Below are 23512 nucleotides of genomic sequence, written 5' to 3'. Positions count from 1 at the left end.
TCAATGGTTTGTCATTAAAACAAGATTTTTTTTTTAAGACTAATTACATACATCAAGGTCTATTCACTTGGGAGTTCATCCTTTCGCATCTTCTCTATTTTTGTGTCTGCTGGCACTAGGACTTGGAATCAGGTCTCATACTCTGATAGTGCCTCCAGCACTCTATCACTTGAATTATGCCTCCAGTACAGCAGTTTGCTGGCAAGTTAGAGATGAAGTCTCTTGGACTTTTCTGCCCTGATGGCTTTGAGCCGCAACCTTCCGGGTTTCAACTTCCTGAGTATGTAGAATTATAGGCATAAGCCACCCACCCTTGGCTTGTATTTTCTAATATGTCCATGCATAGAAACTGCAGCAAAATCTAGAAGGAATCATTTAATACTGTATACTTGCTTTCCTTTCAATAAGGCTTATCTTTTTATCTGGGATGACACAACCCTAAGTTTAAACTTAAGCCGAACCCTTTTTTGTTTCAGTCATTCAGACTGGGTTTCAATTTCTTTTAAGGGGGGGGGGGGTAGGGGAATAGCTGTCCCAGACCAAGGTCCTATTTATGCCTCTTCTATGATGGGATGACATCTGACATGCTCATCTTACTGGTAGTGATGGCATATAGATAATTTTGACCCAATCAGCCCCCAAATGAAATCTTCCCTATCTGACTCTCAAGTAGCTGAGTTTTACCTGTGTAAGCCACCACACCCAATACTTCAGTCCTTTTCATCTGTCTAAACCTTAATACATTCAATATTAACTATACGGCACTTTGAATCCATTGAATCACAGTAGCCCTGAATATAGAGAATGGAGGAGGGAAACAAAACCATGAGAGGAACAGACGAAACTTCAAACATTGCTAGGCTGATTACATAGATCACGGACAAGTTCATTACTAAAGTACAGGTAAACACAAGTAAAATAGGGGAAAATTTTTGAACTTTCTAATTTTACCTAGTGCTTCCAAGACATGTTTGTAAAACAGGATACAGTAGATATACAATTGTCAGTAATACCTCTCACAGGCTTTATGCTCACTGAATGCTTATAATCACCTATCTCATTTTACGTATGAGGCAGAAGAGTTCACCACTGAATGGATGGGGCCATTCAAATTCACTCCAAGCATTCCAAAGCTGTTGAAGCACAGACTTCTCTTTTATTGTGAACGTATCTCAAGAAGGCAGAGCAATTTTAAACAAAATAGAATCAAGTGATCAGTTAATACGGCAATTTACAGAATTTATGATCAGAGCTTGTACATGTGCTACTTTCTCTAGTATTGGGAAATGAGAATGGTGCTTAAAACAGATGGCAAATAGGGTGGTTGGGGCTTACACCTATAACCCTAACTACTGAGGCTGAGAATCTCAGGGATTAGCAAAAAGCCAGACAGAGCTGTAGGCTCAAGTGGTACATCAGCTTTAAGCAAAAATTCCAAGGGGTTGGAGACCTGAGTCCAATATAGGCACACACACACACATGTACACATACTCTCAAACTAATTTAACTTGCTTCTTTGAATCATGATGTTTTCACTAATCTAGGATACACATTTTAGCATCTTTAACAATTTTTTCCACAGCCATAGTTAAGCAAGTTAGTCCATCATAACGGAGTTCAATATATTTACAACATGGTGTTAGTTCCTTAATATTGTTCAATAGTTGCTGATGGCTCATGCCTATACTCTTAGGTACTCACAAGATGGAGATGTGAAGGTCACGGTTTTAAGTCAGCCCAGGCAGGAAAAGTCCTTGAGATTCATTATTTCCAATAACCAATGAAAAACCCAGGAGCTATAATTTCTCTTAAGACAAATTAGTTATGACAAAATGTTTATGTGTGTGCGCGCACCAGTGCTGGGGCTTGAACTAGCGACCTGGGGATTGTCATTGAGTGCAGACTTTTTCTGCCCAGGCTGGCTTCAAACTGTGATCCTTAGACCTCAGCCCTTTCTTAGTTAGGATTATAGGTGTGAGCCACCAGTGCCCAGTTCTTCTTTAATATTATAATGGATGATAAATTTGGTTTTTCTAATCCATAATTTCAGATAACCTCAATCCTTTCCTTTTCCTTCTCTGAGATAAACAATTCCTTACAAAACTCAAGGTCAGTTTTTTTTTTCTTTTGCCAGTCCTGGGGCTTGAACTCAGGGCCTGAGCACTGTCCTTAGACTTTCTCAAGGCTACAGCTCTACCACTTAAGCCACAGCACCATTTCTGGCTTTTTCTATGTATATGTGGTACCAAGGAATCGAACCAGGGTCTTAATGCATGCTAGGCAAGCACTCTACCGATAGGCCAAACCCCTGGCCCTATAATACCAGAATTTAAGGCCAAGGCAGGAGGCCTGTGAGTTCAAAGACAGCCTGGGTAATACACTGGAAGGAAGACTTTGTCTTGAAAACAAAACTGATTTCCTCTACTTCCCAGATCCCAATGATTTAGAGGTATGCTTTAGATTACTCTCCATCCTCACTATGTCCTCTTCTGATCTAACTTTAATTTAAAATCAGCTACCTGTTCTGATAAAGATCTCTATGTTCAAGTGTTACTCAAATGTTCTGCTTCATGAAAACTAATGTCACAGTAATATTTTTTAATGAGGCTGTATGAAATGCAACTGGGAGAAAATGTTTTGGGGAACAAAACTAGATTAAATTAGGGACATAGATAAATGCTGCAGACATCAGTAGTTTATTGTTTAGTCCAAACACATTCAAAATGGAAACTCAAAAGAATACTTTCCACCTGAAACAAACTAGATTCTACTAGCATATAATGCTTAACACATTACAGCAATAAAGATGGTAATCCATTGTCTTCTATACCTACTAAAGCCAAGATGGTAAAGCCAATTTGGTTGCAATAGTGTTGTAAGGATAGAATATTACCATCAAAACTTAAATAAAATAAAATCAGCAATTAACAGTAAATGTTGAATGAATATTTTACTGTTTCACTAAAAAGGGGACAAAATGTTAAAAGTCCACAGTACTGCAGGTGAGCAATCACCATGTAAACTTCTCCATACAATATTTTAAATGTTTCATTTGTGGTATTTTAAGACTGAAGCTGAATGGCTCTTTGCTCTAATTTTCTATTACATTTAACATTTGTTATTTCTTTTGGTGCCAAAACAGTTTTCATGGGTTACGGGGCAATATCCTGGATTGAAAATGTATGTATGTATGTGTGTATGTCCATCCACCCACCCACACACATAAACACACACATGGAGAATATATATGTGTACACACACACACACACACACACACACACACACACTGTGAATGGAGGAAATATTCATTTGGGGACTAAGGGGGAAACACTGACATTAAAACCACGTCTTTAAAAGTAGTTTGACTAAAAGCTCCAACTCCAAAGTAATTTTCTAGTAAGAATTTCAAGTACTATACATCAGAAAATGTAAAACTGTTTCAAACAAATAAAAAATCCAAGCCCTACAGAAACTACAAAAATCTGTGTCCCCAAAATATATGCAATAGTGCAAGACTTTTCCTCAGACATGGAAGACCTCATACAAGGGGAAGAAAAACAAATAAGATTTAGTTTTACTCATACTGCCCAGTTCATAATAAACAAAATACATGAGTCATTTGCTAGTTTACTCAATAGCAAACAGTTGCATAATTCCAAACCAATTTGCTACTATGTCAAGCGCATATTTTGTTTTTTTTACTAAGATTAGAATGGAGAAGTCTTCCATGTTAACAAGCAGCTTTAAGTGGTCACACTTATTTACCCCACCTCTTGCCAAAACATCAGAACCTGGTGGTATGTACTGATTGCTCCCAGCACAGAACTGAATAAACTTTGTCATACTTATAGTTTACTGGTACGATATAAAGACAGACAATAATCCAGCAGCAACAAACTTTGCTCACAGAATTGTTTAAAGATTCATGTAAAAAATTAAAAAGTTGTCTTCCCAGACTTAAATTCAGGAGCCACTCAGGTGCTGACATCAGTTCAAGAATTGTGCAAAATGAATGACAGTTCCCTGCCCCCCCACATAAAAAATGCAAACTTAAGAGCTGCCGTTCTTTCTTCTGAAAATTGCAGTATCCTTACTTCAGGTTTACTTGCCATTTATGGAATCCTGCTTTCAAAAATGTCACTAAAAATGTACATCAAGTTGATGACTTTTCCAAGCACGTTCAGGGGTACCAAGAGGAAAGTCAACTAAGACTATGTACCCGACTTCCTCCTTCCCTCTCCTTCCCAAACACACACGACTCCCACAGAGAACACAAAAGTTGTCAACTGAAGAACAAGATAAATAATCAGTGTCGATTTTACTGATTTTAAAGATACTGCAATTTTTATACATTCCAATGATTTTTTTTCAACATTTTGCAGCTGTTTGGCTTTGCAGCACAGCAATCATAAACTATACTGTACAAAATTACCAGCAAGACTGGAATGATGTATTAATAGAAGGCACCATCATGCTTATTACATTACCAGAGAACAAAAATACAGGAAAGACAATTTTCACTGTACAAAGCTTAAAGGAAAAGGGGAAGGAGGAGTGTGTTGAGGAGCCAGTCATCCCTGTACGGAAGAGGGGCAGGTAGAAAACTCTTTAAGATTTGGAGCTATGAAATCTGGTCTAATGTTCAAGACCACTGCATTTGAAGTTCTGATTTTTGTTCGTAACTAAATGATTTCCTTCTGGAATATAATTGTAGTCTTGTTAAAGTATATGTGTACACACGCTGGTTGCACAGCAAGCAGATAAAATGCCCTCATCTTTCACAACTATTTTCTACTCAAAGATGAAAGATTTTTTTTTCCCTGTTGCCTCCTGTTGCAGATGTCAATGTTAATGAGTTCAGAGTACCCAATAGTGCATTTTGATGAGTGCATAACAAGTTTCTGTTGGTTTGTATTTTGGGGGGAAGCCAAGAAAAAAGGCAAGGTTCTCCAATTGCACAAATTGCACTATTTGTGTTTCCAACATTAAATAGGCAGAAACAGTAACACTTAAACAAAATGTGCAGCAGAGGATTTTTTTTTACACTCAAAGGACCTGAATTCAGTGGGCATGTCCTTTTAAGTTCATTTTGTTGTAGACAGTTTAAGATATGGTCATTTCTCAGTCCTTAATTCTTCAAGTCTAGATTTATAAATTAACCATGTGAATCCTGTTGTAAAATTGGGGAAATAATGTCCACCTCAATTTAACTGATAACCAAAGATGCTTTTCACATCAAAGAAATGATCAAAAAGGCTGTGTCACATTCCAAAGCCAAAAAAAAATTAACAAGAATGCAAACACGATGAGTAATGTACCACTGTCAAGATTCTGCCAACAGTGGAGAATTCAACGACGCTGTCCTGCGAAGCGACCTTCCATTTGCCCTGCTCCTCTTCCAGAGCCAAGTTTCTGTGCCATGCCACCTCTTGGAGGTGGTCCTCTTCCATCACGATCACGCATCATTCCACCACCCACTATTCCACGTGGACCACCAGGACCTCGATCATTGCGCCTAATATCCCTGCGATCATCACCACCACCTCTGGTTTCTCGTTCTCTTGCAGCTCTTGTTTTCTTCTCTTCCACATTCAAACGTACCTCTCCCCGAAACATAATTGGCTTTAAAAGAGAAAAATATTGACATGGAGAGTTTAGGTAGTAAAAGTGTTAATAACTTAAACAAATAAACCTTAAGAAATATGAACATTTTGAAACTCTTAGTATGCAATCTTCCCAGCTTTCAACACATCAATTAAAATTTAAAATGATCCATCTTACTTTCAATATTAGCAAATCTTTATTCTTTGCATAAATACCATTCCACAATGAACTATTTTTAGCTTTACTATTAAAAAAGATTTTTTTATATGCACCAACTTATTATCGAATACAACAGAAATAGTAAGGTCTTGAATTATGTCCTTTACATCACTTACTTTTGCAATTAAGATTCTCTGAACTGGTTCAGAGTCATCAAAAACCACAAAACCAAAATTTGGAAGCTTTCCCCCAACACCCTTGGTATTGATGCGAAGTTCCACAACGTTTCCAAAACCTGTGAAAATATATATTACACCAAATGTTAAATTTTTTTTTTAACAGAATACTTGTCTTTAATTGTTCAGGATGAATAACTTTTAATGTCCTGGATCCATGTGACAACGAAGTTGTGGACTGCAACATTCAGTAACAAGATATATTCATTTTGTGGGCCACCACCTAAGAAATCAAGCAATTGACCAGAATACTTGTTTTGCTATCTTTCATTATATTTAATCCCCTCTTGAAATGAAGTTACCTGTAAAGCTTTAGAAAGACAACTTGTTTCTACCTAATTTTCAGTTTTTATTTTCCTAAGTAGTCTTATATCCCAGTGTAAGACTGGTTTAGCCTGCCTTTTTCTCAAATCTCTCCTGAACTAGATTAGGCCAACACTGGGAAATCATGTAGACTGTCAATTACTTCCTTCTGACCAATTAAGGTGAGACTGGTAGAGCACAAGAAATAGAGAGAAGCATGTTAAAAAATTGGTTCTGTACTATTCCTACTTAATACAAAATAAAATTTAAAGCTTTATTTCAAAGCAAAACAAACCACTTACTCATAAAGAATTCTTTCAGTTCATTTTCATCAATATCATGTGGCAAGTTACCAACAAAGAGTTGATGACTGTCTGGGTAGCGGATTATTCTACGGTTGTCAGAGTCATTCTGCTCCATATCTCCTCTGCCTGAGAACAGGAATAGATAATATCATATTAGAAATACTTCAAATGTGAGCTCAACCAATCTGAGCCTGAGGTGTAGGGACTTGCTTGTTTGATTGATGGCACACCCTTCCACAGAATTCTGCCTTGCTGAGACCAAAAAAAAAAAAAAAAAAAAAAATCAAAGTAATGAATGTTTAAACACGAATTAACTGGAAATGTCTAGAAGGTTGTCAAAAAACATGGTAGTAGCCATGCGGTGGCTCACGCCTGTAACCCTAGCTATTCAGGAGGTTGAGATCTGAGGATCAAGGTTCAAAGCCAGCCTGGACACAAAAGGACCTGAGATTCTTATCTCCAATTAACCTCCAGAAAACGGGAAGTGGAGCTTGGCTCAAGGCTTCGGTTTGGGTGGTAGCCTTGAGCTGAGGAGCTCAGGGACAGTGCCCAGGCCAAGTTCAAGCCCCAAGACCCACAAAAAACAAACAAACAAACAAAACCCCAACAACAACAACAACAACAAACATGGCAGTAAAGTCTCTTCTGGACTTGTCTTATTTTAACAGTCATACACTGAAAGTATAGGCAATCCTCCTTACCCAAACCGCTGCCATCATCCAGGAGCCAAATAGACTTCAGTGAGATATAGTCCTACTAAATATTTGTTTTGCCTTTTGAAATTCAAAACTTACATAATCTTTTTAACATTATAGCCAATCAGACAAATCAGCAAATTTAACAGTATCAGTATCACATGCTGTAGAGTCTTTAGGGTATTCTCACATGAGAGTTATTGATTCTCCCAAAAACACAGGCAGCATAGTAAAGTAGAAAGGCACCTACTACTGAAGGGATGCAAGATCTTACACATGATCACAAACACAGTCAGTGGAAAAGCTAGAAAACTACTCCTGATTTTGTGATTTCTAGTTTAGTACAACTATGTTTTTTTGGTAGAATGAAAAACTCTGACATTTGTTATACATTACTTCCCATTTCCTCTTAAAAGCAATTTGTACACAATTCATGTGAGAGTACTACATAAACTAGCTTAACAATAAGTCAACTTTATACTGTGGCTACTTAATAAGAACAATCAAAATAAGAAAGATCTGTTGGGAAGTCAATGGCTCATGGTTTGAAGCTAGACAGGGCAGGAAAGTCTATGAGGCTTTTACCTCTAATTAACCACCAGAAAGCCAGAAGAGGTGGTGTGGCTCAAGAGGCCTTGGTCAGGGACAATGCCCAAGACCCATGTTCAAGGTCCAAGAACAACAACAAAAAAGAAAGATCTGTAAAAAGAATACTATGTAGGTTAGAGACAGTTCAGACTTAGAACTAGCGACAATAACCAAATAAAACATGTCTCAGTCTTTAATGCCTTTAAAATACATGTTACTATGGTGTATCAGCGAATCTACCTCTAGTCTAGTTAAGTTGTTCTGCTCCATACTGTATTCCAGCATGCTGTTCACATCTATTAAACATTTGAGGATGCTTCAAGGATCTGTTTACAAAGCCATTCTAGTTTTGTAAAGCTTAGTCTTTTGCAGTTTTCCATGTGCTAAATGCTAAGGGGCTATAAAGGAGCTAACTCACCTGGTCTTGGTCCTCTGGGAGGGAAACCAGGTCGTTCTCTAGGCCGTTGTTCACGGACTCGTGGTGGTTGAGACTGAACTTCTGGCTTAGCTTCAACTCTTGGCTAGAATACAAGGGGAAAACACATTACAAAACATTCTACAGGAGGAAACAAATGACTAACAAATAAAATGACTATCAGCAAGTCACTAGCAGAGATAATGAATTTTAATTTTCCAATGTTTCTTAACAAAATTCTATGTGTGTAAAAAATTTTAAATATTCTGTACCAATGTAGGACTGTAGGGTAGGTTTTATTTTCCCATTGAAAGCTATATAATTCACAATAAACTGCTCTTAATAATCTCTTTTCATTAAAGTTATACCTACTGTGAAATAGCATAAAAGGTATTGCTACAAAAAAAAATTACAAAAATGCAAGATGAGCCACTCCACGTAAACAAAATAAAAGTTATCTTAGAAGAAAATACAAGACACATCATTTCTATCCTTCAGATGTTATATGCTCAGTTTTATCACCTAATCATACCCCATAATCTCAAAACTAGTATTTTAATAGTTCAAAATATATAACTTAAGACTATCTACCTTCTACGTTTGAAAGCATATAAAAAGTGAAGTTTCTATATGGCATCTCAAAATGCTTTAAATTCTTGTTATTTCTACTTAGGAGAAAGATGTACATTTATTTAAGCTATTGCCCCCAACAATTTTTCTTAAATGTGGGTGGGTAGATGAGAAAACTTGAATAGTTTTCTATCAATTACAATATGTAATTACTTTCAAACAAAATATTGTTATGTATGTCTGCTAATGTTATCCTTCAGTATAAGAATATTTTCAGTGTTTCCAATCTTTTCAGGCTTCTACTGAGACAAAATGAATTAATCTTCAAAGATTCTGGGGGAAAAAAAAAAACAGTAAGAGAACTAGTAAATCTATTTCTGAGAGAGAGAGTGAGAGCAAGAGCGAGAGTGAGCATACCAGAAATAGGGCTTGAACTCAGGGCCTGTTGCTATCCCTGAACTTTTTTGCTGAAGACTAGTGCTCTTATCACTTGAACCACACAGCTCTACTTCTGGCTTTTTGGTGGTTAATTAGAAGGAAGGAACTCAAAGGTTTCCTGTCCAGGTTGGCTTCAAATCTCAAGCTTCAACTCTCAGCCTCCAGAGTAGGTAGGCCTTATTATAGGCAGTATTTTTTTTTAATGTACAATAAATCATCTCTCTAAAGGATTTAATGGCTTGAACTCATTTATTACTAATATAGCTAACTATTAATATTACTAATTTGTAAAGAATAAATCTGGACAGTTTGGCCTCGTGGTAGAGTGCTTGCCTACCATGCATGAAGACCCGGGTTTGATTCCTTGGTACCACATACATAGAAAGAGCTTCAAGTGGTGCTGAGGCTCAAGTAGTAAGAGCTCTAGCCTTGAGGAAAAAGTCCAAAGATAGTGTCAGGCCCTGAGCTCAAGGCCAGGACTGGCAATATAAGCAAACAAACAAACAAACCAATAAATAAATCTGGACAAAAATTTGTATCTCTAAAACAAAAAGACATTTATTGTCAACAATTTCAGCCAGCTGTCACTTATTTACTAGTAGTTTAACAAATTGCTTGCCTATTCCAAATTGCTTTCTTCAACGTAAATGTCCCATCTCCTTCAATATGAAATTGTTTTCCATGTCAGAATTCTGCTAGTTCAAAAACTAATCTGTCCAGGGCATGGTGGCTCACACCTGTAATTCTAGGTACTCACTCAGGAGGCTGAGATCTGAGGATCATGGTTCAAAGCCAGCCTGAGCACAAAAGGACCTGAGACTCTTATCTCCAATTAACCTCCAGAAAAGGGGAAGTAGGGCTTGGCTCAAGGGTAGGGCAGTAGTCTTGAGTTGAAGAGCTCAGGGACAGTGCCTAGACTGAGCTGAAGCCCCATGACAGACACACAGATCTCTCTCTCCTCTCCTCCCCTCTCTCCCTTCTCCCCCCTCCCCCTCCCCCCCCCCTCAAAAAGCTGGGTGCCAGTGTCTCTCACACCTGCGGTTCTAACCTGTAATCTCAAAGAAACTGACATCTGAGGATTGGTTCGAAACCAACCTGGGCAGGGAAAAAAAAAATCCATAAGATTTTATCGCTTGGACAAAAAGCTCAGGACACAAGCCCTAGTACTGGTACCCTCCCCCACCAATAAGTGTGTATGAAATGTATGTGCATACACATACACACACACACACACACACACACACACACACACATACACACTTATATAATTTAAAAGACCTACAACTTACTGGATATGTATTCCAAGAGCACGTAACAACTACATTTTTTGTTTGTAGTATGTGTATGTGTTCTAGCACTGGGGCTTGAAATCAGAGCTTTACTCTTTCCCCCTCAGTGTTTTTATTCATGGCTGGCTCCATACCACTTGCAGTTTCTTTCTTTTTAGCTCATTAATAGGAGATTGCTGTCTTCAGAATAGAATTATAGGCATGAACCACTGGGCCTGAGTGCTGTCCCTGAGTTCTTTTACTCAAGGCAAGCGCTCTACCACTTTTGTCACAGAGCCACTTCAGGTGGTTAATTGGATGTAAGACTCTCTTATTTAAGTAGGACTACAGGTGTGTGCCATGGGCACTCAGCAAATTTTATTTTAGTTCTCCAAGTCAAAACATGTAGGAGAATATTCTGACAAGAAGACCTAATGATAACCACTACTCCTGCTATATTAATTTGTAGGTTGATACTACAGAACGGACCCAAAATATGCCTTTTGAAAATAGTAATTATTTAGGAATTTTAACTAAGGTAGTCTAAAAGCATACCACACTTCCTTTGAATGAGAAATAGATGCACTATTACAAACTTATTAAAACTAGTATATTATGTGACTTCTGTCTACATCAACTTTATAATAAAAATCTTCAAAAAATAAAGCTAGTGTATAACAGAATTTCTGAAATAGCAACTATAATATACTTAAAATTTCAAATCAAAACAATAAAAAACAAAAACCCTAGACACATCCAATCCAAAGGTTATCAAAAAACTTGAGGACCCTGACCTTGAGAAATTTACATTCTTTTTTTTTTTTGAGGGGGGAAGGGGTTATGGGGCTTGAACTCAGCGGGGCACTGTCCTGGAGTTCTTCAGCTCAAGGATATAGCCCTACCCTTGAGCCAAGCCCCACTTCCCCTTTTCTAGAGGTTAATAGGAAATAAGAGTCGCAGGACCTTTTGTGGCTTTGAACCTTGATCCTCAGATCTCAGCCTCCTGAGTAGCTAGGATTATAGGCGTGAGCCACTGCACCTAGCAAATTTTACATCTTTACAGATTATCGAACTAAAACGCAAGTAACAAAATAAAAATCTCTCAGTCTTGAAGCTGGGAGTTTAGCCTAGTGGTAGAGTGCTTGTCTAGCATGCATGAAGACCTGGGTTCGAGTCCTTGGTACCACATACATAGAAAAAGAAAAGTTGGGAGTGGTACTGAGGCTCAAGTGGTAGATCTCTAGGCTCTAGTCTTGAGCAAGTCCAAGGACAGTGCTCAGGCTCTGATCTCAATTCCAGGGCTGGCAAAATCTCCCATCTGTAAGAATTTAATCAGATTAAAAATTTTCCAAAAAAATTTTGCCACAACATGAAAATAAAAGGTACTGGGAGGTTAAATATTTAAAATGGGGCCTTCATTTAGAATGTATATATTATATTCAATATTGAAAAGCACTGACTACAAAAAAATTTCCAGGGGCCGGGAGTTTGGCCTAGTGGTTAAAGTGCTTGCCTAGCAGGTATGAAGACCCAGGTTCAATTCCTCGGTACCACATACATAGAAAAAAAAAAGCCGGAAGTGGTGCTGAGGCTCAAGTGGTAGAGCTCTAGCCTTGAGAAAATCCAAGGACAGTGCTCAGGCCCTGAGCTCAAGCCCAGGACTGGCAAAAAAAAAAAAAAAAATTTCCAACATGTTACAAATATTTCATAACATTCTTTAGAAACCTGACTTTTCTAAGTCTGATAATGCTACTACATAAAAAAGACTAAAAACCTACCAATGTTCCCTTCAATAACTGGTAAATGTCCACTAAGCCAGCTATATACTTATAATTCTTCAGACTCACATTTATCTAACCAGAAAGTACGTTTGATCTCATGACAAATCCCACAAATGAATGTCAAACAGAATATGAAATAAAAATGAAACCATCAAATAATAAAGGCAGGTAAACACATCATAAACAAATCCTTCAACAGCATCATAAACAAATCCTTCAACAAACAAAAGCTATTTAGAGATGACTTCATTTCCATACAAAAACTACTGAGAAATAACTTACCTACTTCTAAATTAAATCCTACCAATAACCTAGAATTAGAATTTTGTTTAAATCAATAACCTACGTTTAAGTGTAAGGAAACAAATGCTTTTGAAAGGCCAACAAAATAAATTCAAAGGGTTACTCAACCAAACAGAAATATCATAAATTTATTGCAAATACAGTATAAAGAGATCAGAAAGTTCCTTGGAAGTTTAAAATAAGCATTTTCCTAAGGAGTAGAGTGGGAAATACAACTTACTTTCCTAGAACTTGAAGTTAAGGTACAAATATTTTCCTAGATAAAAGGCTACTTAATTTAGCTCAGACATGCATTAAATGTACTTTGTTTTATGTTGACTAAATAGAGGCAGACTTATACATTACCCTCCACCAAGCACTAAAGAAATGTGTAGATTTATACCAGTCAAAGATGGAGCAATATTCTATATAACTACATAAATGCAAAAGCCAGATCTACATTTTGATAATCTGAACACAAATGAGTTATTCTTGGCCTCAATCTTCCTATCTTTAAAAATGGGAATATTAACAATCCTCATAGGTACTCACAAAGGGTGGTTTTAAGGGCATAATGAGAATGACTACCAGTATGTAGGTATGATGCCTGGCACACAAAAGGCTTAATAACCATTAGCTACTTAACTTCTAAATCTTTAAAATAAATGTCACTTAAAAAAAAATGAAACAGCAATCCAAACTGAAAGGAAATCAAAATTTCAAAAGAAAAGCCACCAAGTCAGTCATCATGTCTATGAATAGTTGAAAAGCAAAAATGACACTACATAGCCAATTCTCTTCTGTAAGATGGACCTCTAATTTGTGATCTAAGGTCCATTAAAATATCTGACAAAAACAGGCATTATGACACCATGCATTGTAACTGATTATACTGCATACAATTACCAGGCCTATATGCAATTACTTTTGAAACCTCAATGTATTACTTTTTAGAGCATGCAGGAGATGTACACACTACCATTTTAAGTACAAATTTAAGTGAAATGAAGTTTAACTCAAAATGTAGAGAAAAAGAATTGGATACCCTTTATGCCAAGAAACTTACTTAAAATTCATATCTAAACTATATTTAACGTAAATAGCCAGTGTCATATTTTCACATTCTTGGAAAGCGCTGTAATGGGTTAAGATGACAGACAAAAAAGCAGAATACTGGAATGGTAAGTTAAGGTGAACACTACAGTCATAAGTTGGTACAGGCTTCAACTAAATGGTACGAACCACTTATGGACAGAGCTTAGGCAAGTATTTAGGTGTATATATATATGTATATGTATTTTTAAAGTTTTATATTAAAAAACATTCATTATAATGCCACACTACATTATGCCTTTCCAAATTTCTTAAGATATTTTTGCCAAATAGAACTTTTAAAATTATTTTTGCTATTTTAAGAAGCCTTTTAAATGTCAATGTTATATATTGGTAAAACGAACAATCTGTATTTCACACACCCAAACCCCAAATACCACCTGTGTAGATGATGAATGGAGATTTGGCATTTAAAGTGGGTGTATTGACATTTAATATAATTTTCATATGTTTAATCCACAATTTCTGATTCATTCCAAAAAGTATTAAAAAAATAAGCAATTGGCAATGTAACAAGGATACAATCCAATGTGTTCACAGATTGGTTACCTGTGAGACTGGTGCTTTAACATGGGGTGGAATTCCAGAGGAAGAAACAGTACCACTAGGAGGCAGGTTTTTACTGGTCACTGAAGCCCAGGAGAAAGCCTGCAGGAAATGCAACAAACCTAGACTACTAATCATGGAAAACCACCAACATTCCTACAGGGAAACTTCCAAATATATATATTTTCTTTTCATTTCTAAACTATTGCTTTATGTTGGAAGACTCCTACAAGAAAGGCACACATACACATGCCAGTCAATGTGCCAGCTTTCAAAATCTCATTGTGCAAGATTAGTTATAACTGTTTTGTCTAAATGGCTAAAGAAAAACCGCAAACAATTCCTACAAACTCTAGTCAAATGAGCAAGTGGCTAACAAAACCACTAACAACTACATACACATCTAGAGAAACCTGAACCTGATAGAACCAATTTTTTCACCTTTTGAGGAAAAGTAAGGTGTGTGGTAGTGTTCAAGAGAAAGGGGGAAGGACAGAAAAGAATAGTCAGAAACTTGAACAGACATTCACCAATTGACAAGGAATCTTTTCCCTTCGCTACTCCAATAAACCTTTAACTACTTCACCAAGATAAAATACAGTATGGGTGTCACTCATCTTTACAAGAAATCTTATTTCGTGTTATAAGGAAACCAGCTTTAAATCACAAAATAAGTAATCTCTTAAATTCCATGATTCCTGGTACATCACAAGAGATGAGCAAATGAGAGCCTTATGTAGAGTTTTGAGTAGTTTCATGCAAATTACTAAACACTGAACGCAAAGAATAACCTTTAATTATAAATTTCACTCTTAAGGGTATTTATTTGCAGGTAGGGAAAACAAGATATCCTCAGGATAATGAAAACAATTGCAGCTGCTTTCATATTAAAAAAAATCATAAAAAGTACAGTTTAATATTGAACAACTTAATATAACAAATGTTTCACCATTAGTAACACCAAATATAAAAGTTTGATGTAAAGTCTGAAAATTTCCTTTGATCTAACCTTTGGTGGTTCCTGTGGCAAAGAAACAGGTTCTGTGGGGGGAGGAGTAGTAGACTTCTCCTCCAACTCTTCTAAGGTCTTCTCCTCTACTTGCGGTTTTAGCTCTTCAGTCTTTGTTTCAGTTTCTGGTTCTGGTTCAGGTTCATGAGAGGATTCTTCCAAAGGCTCCTCTATGCCATTACTACAATAAAGTATTCAGTTCCATTTTAAGTATAAGTAAAATGATCAACTAAAACTAGATAAAATGGGTAAAGCCAGTTATGTGCCAATAACCCGCTGTCGAACCATCTGTTTGTTTTATACAGTGCTGATGATGGGACTCAGGACCTGCCTGCTGTGTACATGCCTAGGCCAAGTGCTCTACCACCAAACACCACCTGTACACAACCCCACGTTAAAAATGGGTTACAAAGAATATTAATATTCCTGCCATGTTGACCCCAATATTCAGTATCATCGGTAATAATTACTTTGCTTCTGTTTAATTACATAAAACAAAAATTTCCCAAAGAACTGGTATCACAGGCACTCAAACAATGAACTAATAAGGTAGCTCTATCAAAATCAACCTCTGCTCTACACGTAAGAGGCTCTTGGTTCAATTCTCAGCACCATACAAAAAAAACTAATCCCTTTTCATTGGAAGAATGGCATAGTGGTAGAGCACCTGCCCAGCCAGCTTTAGGCCCTGGGCTCAATCCCCAGTAAACTAGCTATTTTTTTGGGGGGGGGAGGAGGAAGGCGACTGGTGGTGGGACGGGAACTATATGACAACTATACCATCGTTGAGAGCGAATGTAACCTTGCAAACACCATTCTTACGTCACAGGGTGTGCTTCATAGTAACCACTATTAGCATTTTCTTGCACAGGTTCAGGAGATGGTTGCCTTTCTTCTTGCTCCTCTTCTACTTCATCCTCTGATTCTGATAATACATGAAACAACACTTGTTTCTTAAATAATTTGTCTTTTCCTTTCAGTGGTGCTACAACTTGAATTCAGGGCCTTGCATTCAATTAGGCTGGCATTCTATTACTACTTGAACCACACTGACTACCCATAATACTGTCCTACTCTTGAGCCAAGTCCCCTGTTCTCTAGAGGTTAATTAGCGATAAAAGTCTCAGGTCCTTTTTGGCCAGGCTGGCTTTGAACCTTGATTGTTAGATCTCAGCCCCCTGAGTAGCTAGGATTACAGGCGTGAGCCACCACGCCCGGCTGGTTTTTTTGTTTGTTTTTTACAAAGGCATTCAACTGCAATATTCCCTGATTTCTGAAATACCCAAAGAGAACAAGCACAAGAAAGTTTGTTCACTGTATTAGTAAAAGGAAAAATAAGTTAAAAATCATAAACTAGTTTCCTTTGCCACATCTTTGTAATATAGGTACGACGGGTAGGGAAAACATAACAACAACAACAACAACAAATAGTCAGGCACCATTATCTCATGCATATAATCCTAGCCACTCAGGAGACTGAGAATTACATGGAAGTCAGTGTTGAAAGCCAGCCAGGCAGGAAAAGTCCCTGAGATAATTTGTCTTCAATTAAAGACCCAAATCCTGGAAATGCAAGTGCAGCTCAAAGCACTGGCCTTGAGTATAAAAGCTCAGGGACAGCATCCAGGTCCTGAGTTCAACCCCAGAAGCAGCCAAAATTTAAACAAAAACAAAACTGAAATTTTTTTTTTTTTTTTTTTTGGCCAGTCCTGGGCTTGAGCTCAGGGCTTGAGCACTGTCCTTGGACTTTCTCAAGGCTAGAGCTCTACCACTTGAGCCTCAGCACCATTTCGGGCTTTTTTCTATGTATGTGGTACCAAGGAATCGAACCCGGGTCTTCGTGCATGCTAGGCAAGCACTTTAACCACTAGGCCAAACTCCCGGCCCCAAAACTGAAGTAATTTACACCATAGTTATAAAATGGACAGCTACCCAAAAGTACATTAAGTGAAAAAAAAAAAAAACTTAAGCTTTGTACAACTTAATTTTGTTGTGATAATAGTGCTTTTAAGTATAGGATCCAAAAATTTTCTACAATAGGCATCCACCTCTTTATCACTTTTACAGAATGGGAAACAATTTTTCCTTGTCAGACTAATTTTATGTAATATACATCTACATTTTTTCCTAACAAAGAATAAAGGAAGGGACTGAGAGTTTGGCCTAGTGGTAGAGTGCTTGCCTAGCATGCACTCTAAGACTCAAGTTAATTCCTTGGTACCACATACATAGAAAAGCCAGAAGTGGTGCTACGACTTAAGTTGCAGAACACTAGCCTTGGGGAAAGCCCAAGGACAGGGCTCAGGCCCTGAGTTCAGTCCCCAGGACTGGCAAAAAAAAAAAAAAAGGGAGGGGGGTCCTGACTCAGTTACAACATAAGTTAATTACACTCTTACACAAACCAAACAGTACTGAAAGAGTACTGACAGAATCCATTATCTCCACAGTAATTTTACCTTCATCAAGTTCAGGTTCTGAATCACCAAACACTTCATCTTCGTAACGAAACATATCATTGTGAACATAAAATTTATTTGGAACAGACCCCTGTAAGGGAATAGCATCAAAATATTCCATGAATACTGCTTTTACTTGGCAATATATTGATAAAGAGAACAAATGACCATCAAACAATTTTAATGCCAGAAAAATAACCTGGACAATGTAGTGTTTCAAGCCTGAACATGCTAAGATCACTGAGAGAATATTTGATCTCAAGAAACTCCTCTCAAAAGGAAAATTAGGGGGCCAGGAGTGTAGCCTAGTGGTAGAGTGCTTGCCTAGCATGCACGAAGCCCTGGGTTTGATTCCTCAGTACCACATACCCAGAAAAAGCACGAAGTAGTGCTGTGGATCAAGTGTTAGCCTTGAGAAACTTCAAAAACAGTGCCAAGCCCAGAGTGCAAGCCCCAGGACTTGGGGGGGGGGGGGAGGTGAAATTAGGACTACAAATAGTAGAAATTTTCCATTCTTGTTCAAAACCTAACACTTTCTAACACTTTATCTTTTCCTTCTCCCCAATAACTATATCAACATGGCCTGAAAATTTCTCAAAAATAGTAAAATGCAAACCTACACTTATTAGGAAAAACCACTGCAGAGCTCATCCAACTAATAATAGACAAATTGAAAACTTACTTCAGGAGCCAGAACAAACGTTTGCATAAACTTTCTCTCTGGCTGTCCACTATTAGACAGCAAACCCATGACCTGGACAACCACTCCATCACTCAAGGTTGCATGAGCATCCACATGACGAATTTTGGTATGACATTCACTGAAATTCAGAGATAACACTTTGTGATGTATATCCTGTAATGGGAGGTGGGGAGGAAATAGAAATTCTCATTATATTACCTTCACAAAGTAACGTCTATCCTCCTTGATATCCTCACAATTCTAAAATGTTATACCTTTCTGCTTCATCTGAATGTGTTCCACCATGACAGACTGCCTATCCTAAGTTATCATTTAAACAAGTCACTTTCACACAAAAGAAACCTGAGGCATTTCTTTCTCCCTCCCTTTGAAAGAATGTACACTGTTACACCATGCCCCTGCCTTTCTTCTTGTCTGCTTGACTACTTTCTCCTTACTCAATAAAGCTCTGCCAAGTTCTTACCAAAAAGAAAAAAAAAGAATTGGAATGGTTCCTCTGTGCAGTAATCTAGGCTTTATACTTTTCCCATTTTTGTAAATAATGAGTATGTAATAAGTTTTATTTTTCTGTGATATTTGTTGATGCAAATAGAATTTTCAAATTCTAAATTTTAAGTTTGGTAAGGAAGGCTAAATTTTAGATTGTAAGACACTAAGTCTTGCCAGGCACCGGTGGCTCACACCTATAATCCTAGCTATTCAAGAGGCTGGGATCTGAAAATCGCAGTACAAAGTCAGCCCAGGCACAATTATCTCCAATTAACCACCAGAAAGCCAGAAGTGGCAGTGTGGCTCATAGTAGAGTGCTAGCCTGGAACTGAACATCTTAAGATGACAGTACCTTGGCCCAGAGTTCAAGCTGCACACCCACCAAATAAAGTCTCCATCCTTGTATGTCACAAAGAGAATATACTTCTGTTCATGGTCCACATTTATAGAAACAATATTCTGAATTGTTTCACATATAAAACTCATCAAAGACAGAAAACATCACTTGTCCTTTGTATCCATTCCAGTGTAATAATTACATATAGAATAGACGGTTAAGGCACATTTGATAATTACTGAAATTCATTCTATAGCAATCAGAAGAAAAAGAACGCACAAGCTAGTGCGCAAGCCCCATGACCCCCACCCACCCCCTAAAAAAAAGAACTCACAGGCATAAAAAGCTATGTCTGCAAGCCAGTCAGGCCAAGATCTCCAATAAACTACTAAAAAAATGCCAGGAAGTAGATCTGTGGCTCAAGTGGTAGAGTGCTAGCCTTCAACAAAACAGAAGCTGAAGCATTCCATTGAAGCCCCAGAAGACCAGCATGAAAAAAAGAAACCCCACATTTCCGCCGGTTGCTCACATATGTAATCCTAGCTAATCAAGAGCTGAGATCTGAGGGATTATGGTTCAAAACCAGCCAGAGTTGCTGAGTCTGTTAAGATTCTTATCTCTAATTAAATAACAGAGCCAGAAGAGGTGCTATGGCTCCAGTGCAAGAGTGCTAAGAGTGCTAGACTTGAGCAAAAGGAGCTCAGGGGCATTACCCAGGACTAGATTTTAAGCCTCAGGACTGGTTGGGAAAAAAAAAAAAAAAAGTACTATCTGAAAGCTCAGCCTCAACACAAGACACAAACACACATGTATATTTTATATATAAATATGAGCTGACTTACATTTTGGCCATAAACAGCTTCCTGGGGTTTTCCACTAGCATCTACACCTCCATGCACATAGGAAGAATTCCTCCCATAAAATCTGCAATGCAAAGCCATTGATTAAATATCACTAAGTTTAATTACCAAGTTGTCAAGTTTAATAAATAGCAGCAAGCCAGGCACTAGTGACTCACACCTGTAATCCTAACTACTCAAGAGACTGAGATTTGAGGATCACAGTCAAAGCCAGTCTGGGCTGAAATGCCTCCCCTGAGACTTTGATCTCCAATTTGCCACTCAAAAACTGCAAGTGTGGGCCGGATTTTGGTCTAGCATGTATCAAGCGCTCGGTTGGATTCCTCAGTACCACATACATAGAAAAATCCAGAAGTGCTATGGCTCAAGTGGTAGAGCTCTAGCCTTGAGAAAACCCAAGGACAATGCTCAGGCCCTGAGGTCCAGGCCCAGGATCTGCAAGAAAGAAAGATCAAGTCCCAGGATAGAAAGAAAGGAAACAACGGAGGAGAGGGAGGGATAGAAGGAAAGGAAAGGAGAAGGGAAAGGGGAGGGAGACGGGGAGGGGAAGGGAGGAGAGGATGGGGGATGGAGAGAGGAAGTTAAGCTACCAAGCAAGCTTCCTTTGTGCCAAGCAATATTTTCAATACACAGCATATATATTCTCTTAACAAATCTAAGTGCTATTGCTAAAATAAGCAAACATGTTTGAAAGTGGTTACACTATCATATGCATACAGAAATCAGCCATATACCTATCAAAGGGTGCAACTAAGAACACCGACAGTATGGTTCCACAGACCACATCTTTTAACTATCACCCCCTACTTCAAATTCATATTACCTTCTCCATGTAATATTATTGGCAAACATGTCAACTGGCAATATTTTTGTAAAGGGCAATTTGGCTGTGTGTATGTGCATGTTAAACATAAGACACGATCATACTTTTGATGTAAGACTTCTTATAGGAACCTATTCTTAAGAATAACTAACCAAAGCTGGATGTGGTGGTTCACGCCTGTAATCGTACCTACTCAGGAGGCTGGGATCTGAGGATCAGGTTTAAAGCCAGGCTGGGCACTGAAGAAGGACCTTAAGACTCTCATCTCTAATTAATCACTAGAAAATGGAAAGTGGGGCTGTGGCTCCAGGGGTAGGGTAGCAGCCTTGAGCTGAAGAGATCAGGGACAAAGCCCAGGCCAGTTCAAACCCGGCCACCACAAAAATAAAATAACCAGGGGCCGGGAGTTTGGCCGAGTAGTAGAGTGCCTGCCTAGCACCATGACTGGGGTTTGATTCCTCAGTACCACATACATAGAAAAAGATGGAAGTGGTACTATCAAGTAGTAGAGTGCTAGCCTTGAGAAAGTCCAAGGACAGTGCTTAAATCTAGGTGTAAGCTGAGCACTGATAGCTCACATCTGTAATCCTACTTAAAAACTGAGATCTGAGAATCACAGTTCAATGCCAACATAAATAGTAAAAGTCATGAGACTCTTTTATCTCCCATTACCCACTTATCAAAGGCTAAAACTGAAGCTGTGGCTCAAGTGAAAGCAATAGCCTTGATCAAAAACTCAAGGAAGCTAGGAATGTGGCTTAGTGATAGAGTGCTTGCTCTAGCATGCATGAAGCCCGTGTGTTCCATTCCTCACTCCCACATACACAGGAAATGCCAGAAATGGTGCTGTGATTCAAATGTCTACACAGTGCTAACTTTGAGCAAAAAGATCAGGGACAGTGTTCGGTCCCTGAGTTCAAGCTTCAGGACTGCCCCCAAATCACAATTTCCTATATTAAAAGGCCTCATTAATGTCACTCTTTTCAACTCCCTTATACATAGGGTCAACAAGGATATCTTTATTTTTGTAATTATAAAACCATATGGCTATTTTTTGGAGCAATCTTATACTTTATATAGCCAGTAGGCTCTACTAAAATGACTAGTTCTGAATAACTAGCCTCAGCAGTCAAATCTATAAAGTATAAATGTACAGATCTAAAAGTATTTATGTACAATACGAAGCAAAACAATCCTACAAGTAGTATAGAGAAAATGTTAGCTAGGTACTGGTGCTAATCCATGTAATCCTCGCTACTCAGGAAGATCTCAATTCAAAAATCAGTCCTGAGGGGGGGAGGAGGGATACTGAGCCAAGTACAAGCTGTAGTGATAGCCTTAAGCAAAAAAAAAAAAAAAAAAAAAACAAACCCACACACACACAAAACAAACAAACAAAAAAACACAACACAGCACCTGGATCCTGAGTTCAAGCCTCAGTGGAGGGATGGGAGAAGAGGGGGAAAGGAGTGTGTGTGTGTGTGTGTGTGTGTGTGGTCAAGTTGTAAATAAGGAATAATAAAATGTCACACAGCAAGTAAATAAAAGTAAATTCTAATCTGTTTTAAATATACCTGTGCAAATATTCTGGAGCTTTATTCAGTAAAGTATAATATTGCCTCACAAACTCCCGCCCTACAAGCAGCGGACTGGGCTTCTCCATAACCATTTCTTTGCTGAACAATGTCAAATGCTGAAAGAACAAACAAAAGAATTAACTGTTAAAAAGTCACATTTGTCAACTATCATGAAGTAAATTCTTAGTAATATGAATAGAAAAAGAAAATACACAGCATTTATTAAAAGCAACTTGTAACAGCACCAATATTTACATACCTCTTTGTTCTATCTTAATATCCCTAACCTTCAGTATAGGGGGAGAAAAATTAGCACAAACTGGAACACAGCTTTAACATTTATGCATAAAACCTCAGAACATTTTTTATAACATAAGAAACTGGAGAGAAACAAAGAAAATAATGTAAAAATTTTATTTGCAAATATAAAATAAGGGCCAGGAACATAGCCTAGTGGTAGAGTGCTCACCTAGCATGCACAAAGACCCAGGCTCAATTCCTTGGTACCACATGTACAGACAGAAAAAGCTGAAGTGGTGCTGTGGCTCCATTAGCAGAGCACTAGCCTCCCCCTTTTCTTCTGGTCATCGGTGGAGCTTGAACTCTGGGCCTGGGAGCTCTTCAGCTCAAGGCTAGCACTCTACCACTTGAGTCACAGTGCCACTTCTGGCCTTTTCTGCGAATGTGGTACCAAGGAATTGAACCCAGTTTTGTGCATGCCAGGCAGGCACTCTACCACTAGGCCAAACTCCCAGCCCAGAGTACCAGCCTTGAGGAAAAAGTGTCCAAGGACAGTGCCCAGGTCCTGAGTCAAGCCCCAGGCCTGACAAAAATAAAATGAAGCATCTAGCGTTTATGCAGTTGTTTCAAGGAATGAGGATATCATTTGGGCCACTGGCCATATACCATCCCAGCATTTTGCTAGTTAATTGGAGATGGCAGTTTCCAAGGCTTA

At 38.1% G+C, this 23512-nt stretch overlaps 1 protein-coding gene across 4 annotated transcripts in view; it reads right to left on the bottom strand.

Annotated features, from left to right (window-relative positions):
* Positions 1-1138: 1138 nt before the first annotated feature.
* Positions 1139-23512, bottom strand: part of G3bp2 (G3BP stress granule assembly factor 2) — an 88119-nt gene continuing 65745 nt past the window's right edge. For 3 of the 4 annotated variants that reach the window (XM_090343416.1, XM_090343417.1, XM_090343418.1), the window contains 11 exons: positions 22555-22673; positions 20140-20221; positions 18451-18624; positions 17769-17859; positions 16135-16237; positions 15313-15493; positions 14307-14405; positions 8309-8411; positions 6605-6733; positions 5940-6058; positions 1139-5622 (listed from right to left, as the gene is read on the bottom strand). In XM_090343416.1, the coding sequence (XP_090199542.1) occupies positions 5350-5622; positions 5940-6058; positions 6605-6733; positions 8309-8411; positions 14307-14405; positions 15313-15493; positions 16135-16237; positions 17769-17859; positions 18451-18624; positions 20140-20221; positions 22555-22649 (1449 nt within the window). In that variant the 5' untranslated portion in view covers positions 22650-22673 and the 3' untranslated portion in view covers positions 1139-5349. The remainder of the gene's footprint in view (positions 5623-5939; positions 6059-6604; positions 6734-8308; positions 8412-14306; positions 14406-15312; positions 15494-16134; positions 16238-17768; positions 17860-18450; positions 18625-20139; positions 20222-22554; positions 22674-23512) is intronic. The other variant, XM_090343419.1, reaches the window with a different exon arrangement.

Source organism: Megascapheus bottae, chromosome 13, assembly GCF_031878675.1.
Source record: "Megascapheus bottae isolate mThoBot1 chromosome 13, mThoBot2.hap1, whole genome shotgun sequence".
NCBI lineage: Eukaryota > Metazoa > Chordata > Mammalia > Rodentia > Geomyidae > Megascapheus > Megascapheus bottae.
Note: the sequence above shows the minus strand (reverse complement) of the source record. Positions and strands in the feature narration are given on the sequence as shown.